Source organism: Dasypus novemcinctus, chromosome 1 (assembly GCF_030445035.2).
Source record: "Dasypus novemcinctus isolate mDasNov1 chromosome 1, mDasNov1.1.hap2, whole genome shotgun sequence".
Classification (NCBI taxonomy): domain Eukaryota; kingdom Metazoa; phylum Chordata; class Mammalia; order Cingulata; family Dasypodidae; genus Dasypus; species Dasypus novemcinctus.
In genome coordinates, this window is record NC_080673.1 from 116553890 (window position 1) to 116561618 (window position 7729).

General features: G+C 35.5%; 1 protein-coding gene across 3 annotated transcripts in view; it reads left to right on the forward strand.

Moving 5' to 3' along the window:
* KLHL8 (kelch like family member 8) overlaps positions 1 to 7729 on the forward strand; it is an 84283-nt gene that overhangs the window by 58306 nt on the left and 18248 nt on the right. For all 3 annotated transcript variants that reach the window (XM_058295820.2, XM_058295829.2, XM_071215622.1), the window contains 2 exons: positions 3425 to 3593; positions 3815 to 3974. In XM_058295820.2, coding sequence (XP_058151803.1) covers positions 3425 to 3593; positions 3815 to 3974 — 329 coding nt within the window. The remainder of the gene's footprint in view (positions 1 to 3424; positions 3594 to 3814; positions 3975 to 7729) is intronic.

A 7729-nucleotide genomic window follows, 5' to 3' on the forward strand; every position in this document is an offset into this window, starting at 1 on the left:
TTATAGTTGTACTGTTCTCTGTGCTAGTCCTTCCGTATTTATAGCTGTGATCTTGAAGTGGGAAATGCAAGATGGTTAGGGTGTGGGAATAAAATATTAGACTTTTTTTATACTTTTTTAAAAATCTGATTTATTTTGGGTGAACATTTTTATATGATCTGTTAGTATAGTGATATATGTTTATAATTTGAAAATAAGTGTGCTTTATGAGGGATGCACAAAAATTGATCATTGTGATTGTGACAATGAAAACCTAAAATGCATCTAAAGAAGGATTAACAGGTAGTAAGATCTGAAAAACCATGTCATAAAAAATGAGTTTTGTAGAGGACATAAAGAAATGCCTATTTTAAGAGATGTGTGTTGCTTTAGTAATGAGGTTGACTATATACATCTACTATTTATAGTTCAATATAATAGCAATGAGGCATACTGTAATTTTACCCTATGATTGGAATTTTATATATATGTATATGTAAAAGAAATATAATCAGATCACATAATGTGCACCTGGATGGGGGATTAAATTAGATTACCTATTCTTTCCTTTTACAGCTTTAAGATTTAGTAAATGGGATGAGGATGTCAACATCAGAATTAATAATTCACCTAAATCTAGATACTAGAATAATTCTGCTTTTTTTCAGAGTGAAAATTTAATGGATGAAAGAGAAAAAAAAGGGGATATGAGTAAATATTGAAAATTCTACTTGAAGTAGTTTTGTATAGAAAATAAAAATCCAAAATATTTCAACTGTCGTTTATTTAAAAAATAAAAAGTTAACAAAGGCCCCCTTCTTAGACATTGTTACTTTTATGTTTTGCAAGCTGTAGCAACATTCTGTAAAAGATAAAAAAAGACTTGTTATCAGATGAGCAATAACTGAACTGTACATTTGGACACATTGCCATCTATTTTTCTATTCTTAACTAATTTAACATAAAGTGTTTTTCACGGAATTTCCTTCTGAAAGATTTAGATGGAAATATGAAGAGAGTACTGCTGAGAAGAAATTTTTAGCTTTTATCTACCTTGTGAGGAGAAAGAAGCCTAGGAAAACAAAACAATCCAGTCTTAAAATATGCTGTTACTTCCAATTTGTCGACAAATGACATTTTAATACTTTAATGGGCTTGATCTATGCTACATGTTGACTACAAATAAATAGTTTAAATTCTAACACAGGGATTAAAAGGGGGGAAAGTCCCAAAGTACATTTTTAATCTTTACACCTTTGCCTTTTTCATAAATTTCTTAACTGGATAAGTTTTGGTTTACAGGAAAAAATCACACAGAAAATACAGTTTCCATATGTATAAGCAGCCAAAGTGCTGCTGATGCAGAGTACCAGAAATCTGTTTGCTTTTGTAAAGGGCATTTATTTGGGGTAAAAGCTTACAGTTTTAAGTCCTTAAAGAGTCCAGCTCAAGGTTTCTTTCTCACCAAAGTCAGTTGCCACATGTTAAAAGCGAAATGGTCGCTGATCTCTGCCTGGTCTCCTTTCCTTCCAGGTTTCCAGTCCTCTCACTCCTGTTTAGGGCTTGTCTGGCAGGACCTATATCAGTTTAGGCTCTTTTCCCAAAGTCATCTGTAAACTATCAAACAAATGGCTCCCTAGGGCCCCAGGATCAAAAATGACAGAGCTCGCGCTCTTACTGTGTGTCCCATTGAGTGTCTGTTTATATTGGCTCACCAAGGGGGTGGGAGTTCAACCTGAGTCATGCTTTACTGACATCATCAAATCAAAGTCCTAATCTTAAAGGTAATGTAATCAAAGACATCTCAGCTGAATCTAATGAAATCAAAAGGGATCACACCCAGATGAATAGATTAGTTTACAAACATAATCTTTCTGTTTTGGGGACTCATAAGTAATCTCAAACTGCCATACCATATATCCCTCTTCCCCTTTATTAACACTTTTTGTTAGTGTGTTACCTTTGTTAGCAGTTGATGAAAGAATATTTTAAGTGCACCATTAGCTGTAGTACATTGCATACATTAGGGTTTGTGTTGTACAGGCCTATGGGGATATTTTTATTTTATTCTAGTAACATACATACGATCCCAAATTTCCCCTTGTAATTACATTCAAGTATATGATTCAGTAGTGCTCATTACATCCACAATGCTGTGTTACCATCACCACCATCCATTACCAAACCTTTCCATTACCACAAACAGAAATTCTTTACCAATGAAGCTTTAACTTCCCATTCCCTACATCTACCCCATGCCCTAATGACTTGTATTCTAGCACCTTACTCTCTGAATTTGTTTCTTCTAATTCTTTCAAATCAGTGAGATTATACAATATTTGTTCGTATGTATTTGACTTATTTCACTCAACATGATATCTTCAAGGTTCACCCAGTTGTCACATGTGTCAGAACTTCATTCCTTTTCATGGCTGAGTAATATTCCAGTTGTGTGTTATACTACAGTTTGTTTATCCGTTTATCTGTTGAAGAATACTTGGGTTGCTTCCATCTTTTGGCTATTGTGAATAATGCTACTATTTGAACATCGCTATACAAATATCTGTCAAGTCCCTGCTTTCAATTCTTTGGGGTATATGTCTAATAGAGGCAATTGCCAGGTCATATGGTAATTCTATACTTATTTTTCTAAGGAACTGCCAAACTGCTTTACTTTCCCACAAACAACGAATGTGGGTTCTTTCTTTTCCACATCCTCTCCAACACTTGTTCTTTTCTGTTTTTTTTTTCAATAGCCATTCTAGTGGGTGTGAAATGGTATCTCATAGTTTTTTTAAAAAAGAAATGTCCTGGATCTACATTCTGTTTTTTAAAAATTTATCTATTTTATTTATTTTTAAGTTTATCTCACCTCTTTACAGTGAATTTGCTCTTAATGTGGTATACATCTGTTCCTTTCCAAGAAATGAAATAAATGTCCTTTAGAAGTAAAGCAATGTCGTATAAAGCTTGTATAGAAAAATTAATGTTCTTTGATGTGGTACAAATGAAACCCTGTAACAAAATGTGTTCCGTATAACATGAATTCAGAATTAATGAGATTGGCATCTTGCCGTCCCTCGACAGCAAACTCACTGCTGTCAGTTCATTAACTTCTCAGTTATGCAACTGTGTGTTTTAGCAGTTGAATGTTTTGAACTCCATTTATAGTATTTAATTGGGCTTCACTTTATTTCATCCGAGTTTAAACTAACCATCCAGAGAATATACAGGTAATGTACTGTACAACTCTGGAGTTGTATAAAACTGCAGGCAACCCTGTAACCATTTACTGAGAAGCTTTGATAAATATAAAAATTATGGGAAAAAACCACACTATTTGAAGGTTAACATCATTAATGATTTTCATTAGTACAGACTTTTTTTTGCTCCTTCTTTTCTGGAAACACACCCAGATGCTAAAGTGTATTTATTGTCTTTGTAGGCGAGGAATTGCCTTAGCCTCTTTAGGAGGCCCAATTTATGCAATTGGAGGGTTAGATGACAACACTTGCTTCAATGATGTGGAAAGATATGACATAGAATCTGATCAGTGGAGTCCAGTGGCACCAATGAATACTCCCCGTGGAGGAGTTGGCTCTGTGGCTCTAATGGTAAGTTATATGGCAGCTTGTCCATTGAATTGCACTGCATCATATCCATAACCAAAGAAAGATATGATATTTATTTGTTTATATCACCAATGTATAGGTATTAATTACACACCATATCGTTTCATGTAATACTGCTTTCTTGTATATTCTAGCCCACCAATAGGACAACATGTAAGTCAATTCAGTCTTTAACATCATTGTTTTATTTGTTCTTTATTTAGAACCATGTCTACGCAGTAGGTGGCAATGATGGAGTGGCTTCTTTATCTAGTGTGGAGAGGTATGATCCACATCTGGATAAGTGGATAGAAGTTAAAGAAATGGGTCAACGAAGAGCAGGCAATGGAGTTAGTGAGCTTCATGGTTGCTTATATGTTGTTGGTGAGTGGACAGTTTTTCTTACAATTTTTATTTTAGTTGATTATGGGATATACAACGACAGTGTCATAATACAACACAGTTATAAAAATTAAATTGCATTTAGGCTTAAGTGGAATAATTCCTGAGATAGCCTTTAAACGTCTTAAGGTTCACATACACGCTTTTTTGTTTAAATCCTCACATTTCATGTTTAAAGCTACTATTTCCATACTAGGAATAGCAAATATATCTAAGTAGGGGATTACATGTAAATAAGAGTTTTTTTGTTTTTTTTAAATGTAAGGACATAAATTGAAAGTACTTTGCTAGAGTAAATCTCAAAAGCTCTGTTTTCCTATCTTCATTTCAAGGAAAATTATGTTGAATACTTTAAACAAGCCAGTAGAAATTTCGTAAACAAAAAGTCTGTTGGCTTCTTGGATTGCTTTTTGATTCACTGAATTGCAGAGTTGGAAGGAACCTTAGAGCAGTGTTTTCTGAAACTTTAATATACATATGAATAACCTGGGGATTTTGTTAAAGTGAAAGAGAAGGACCTAAGATTTTGCATTTCTAACAGCTCCCATGTTATATCCATGTGGCTTCTGGTCCATTCAATGCATTTCCAGTAAGAAGGCTTAAAGGACTATGGGATGGGAGTAATAATGCCTGTATTTCAGAATTGTTTTAAGGATTAGAGATAATACACTTTAAGTATCTCAAACAGCATCTAGCACATTGTAGTAACCCAGTAAAAGGGTAATTGTAATCCTTTCCTTTCCAGAGAAGGAAATAAATTCAAATATTGTCACTGGTATGTGTCATGCTTATTTAAGAATGTTGGTGAAAGTTGTTGGTGTTATATAACTTAAAGGTCTTGATGAAAGAATGTGATAGTGTGTGTTAGCTTTTAAATATCTGCAAGTCATAGGAATAATGTAGCAGAAATCTCTCAGTGCGCTTACGTATTAAAGAAGAGAAATAACATAGTTTACCTCTAGATCTCACTTAATCGTTATAGCAGCTCTGAGAGGTAGTCAGACTCAGAGAGACTGAATAATTTATTTATAGTCACATGCCTAAACAAGCGACAGATCTGGAATTTGAATTCAGGTCTTTGTGAAGCCAAAGTTCCTATAGTGCAGTTACCTCTCACAACCCACTATCTAGTATAGGCAGTGACAGGTGTTACATATCAATAGGAGTATTGTTATTGCTGTTACTTGTTAAATTATTGGGGCCTTTAGATTTAGAACAGACATGGTAAAAATGAGAATGACTCAGATTGAACATTAAAATGCCCTCTTGGTCATTTAAGTGCTACTAAAAACGGAAACAACAGATTTGAGTAAGAAAACTGAAGATAACTAATTCTATGCCTGTGTCTAACAACCTAATTATTTCATACTTTTTCTGTTCCTCTGCTTTTAATTGTTTTTTTATTGTTAATTTATATGAATTACCTAGAGAAATGCTAGAGAGCTACTGAAAAATAAGGCTGTGAAAAATAAAACTATTAAAAACTTTGAAGGGTTTTAATGGAAGTAGACAACATGCAAGGATAATGTTAGCAGAAAGATGGAAACTCTAAGAAAGAATCAAAAGGAAATGCTAGAAATAAATAGTGTGATGGAAATGAAGAATATCTTTGATGACTCATCAATAGACTTGGCATACAAGGAGAGAATTAGTGAATCTGAAGATACGTCAATTGAAACTTCCCACCCTGAAATGAAAAGAGGAAAAAAACATGGGGTGGAAATAAAACAAAACAAAACAGAAAAGAATATCTAGGAACTATGGGATTATTTCAAAACTTCATCATGATGAACATAACTGGAATACCAGAAAGAAAAGAAAAGGAGCAAAAGAAATATTTGAATAATGGCTGAGAATTGCCCAAAAATAATGACAAACACCAAACCACAGATTCCAGGAAGCTCAGAAAATACCGAACAGGATAAATACAAAAAAACCCACAAAAAACAAAAACAAAAAACCCCCAATACCTAGGCATATCAATATATATTCAAATTGTAGCACCAAAAACAAAGAGAAAATATTGAAAGAAGCCTGAAGAAAAAAGTACACCTTACCTATAGAGGAATAAGAATTACCTATAGAGGAATAAGAATTATTTCAGACTTCTCATCAGAAACCAAGCAAGCAAGAGAGTGAAGTGAAATATTTAAAGTATTAAAAGAAAAAAATCACTAAACTAGAATTCTACATCCAGCAAAATTATCCTTGGAAAGTGAAAGAGAAATGTACTTTCTCAGACAAACAAAAAATGAGAGAATTCATCACTACCAGACTTCCCCTACAAGATATGCTAAAAAGAAGTTCTTCAGAGAGAAGGAAAATGATACCAGAAACTCACATCTACACAATATGAAAATTCCTGCTTTTTGCTTAAAGCTCTTTGAGAGCATGGGTTTGTCTTATTCACCACAGTATCCACAAGACTTAGCATAATGCCAGGCATACAATAATAGGTCCTCTATTCTATAATAGAGGCCTCTGTAAGAATAGGTCCCAGTAACAAATGAGTTAATAGTTGGAATTAGATGAGTTAAAAGTGCCTGCAGGGAAGCAGATGTGGCTCAACCCCTTGGGCATGCACCTACCACATGGGAGTTGCCAGGTTTGGGTCCTGGTGCCTCCTTAAAGAAGATGAGCAAATGCCATCCTGCCCCAACAAGCTAGACTCTACCCCTACCACAACAAGCAGCACACGGGAAGCGGATGTGGCTTAGGCTGTTGGGCACTCACCTCTCATGAGGTCAGTTCCAGGTGCCTCCTGGAGAAAGTGAGCAAGCAGTGAGCAGACAGATGAGAGAACCATCTAGGGGAGAGGGGGATAAATAAAGAAAAATAAAGTAAATAAAGTAAATCTTAAAAAAAAAAAAAGTACCTGCAAAACTTTTTAGGAGTATTGTTTCCATAATGTGTCGAGCTGCATTTTTTTTTTTGAATTTGAAATAAAGTTACTTAGAAAAAAAATTTTTTTTTTAAACTTTATCCATAGTGTCAGAAACTAGAACATAGGGGTAGAAATGGGAAATGAGGAGTTAATGCTTAAATTGTACAGTTTTTATTTGCGTGATGGAAAAGTTTTGGTAATGGATGGTGGTGGTGTAACAACATTGTGAATGTAATTTATAGCACTGAATTTTATATTTGAAAGTGGTTAAAAGGAGAAAATTCAGGGGAGATGGCATAGGTCAGTAGCGCCTGCTTCCCACGTACAAGATCCTGGGTTCAATCCCCGGTACCTCCTTTTTTTTTTTAAATTTATTTTTATTTATTTCTCTCTGCTTCCCCTCCACCAAATGTCTGCTCTCTGTGTCTGTTCACTGTGTGTTCTTCTTTGCCCACTTGCATTCTTTGTCAATGGCACCAGGAATCTGTGTCTCCTTTTGTAGTGTCATCTTGCTGTGCCAGCTCTCCACATGTGCAGTGCCACTCCTGGGCAGGCTGCACTTTTTTCATTCAGGGTGCGCTCCTTTTGCGTGGAGCTCCCCTACGTGGGGGACACCCCTGCGTGGCAGGGCACTCCTTTCTCACATCAGCACTGTGCATGGGCCAGCTCACCACATGGGTCAGGAGGCCTTGGGTTTGAACCCTGGACCTCCCATATGGTAGGCGGATGCTCTATCAGTTGAGCCAAATCTGCTTCCCCCAGTACCTCCTAGAAACAAATAAACAAAACCAACTCTGACTGTGGAGTGGACGTGGCTCAGTGGTTGAGCACATGCTTCCCATGTACAAGGTCC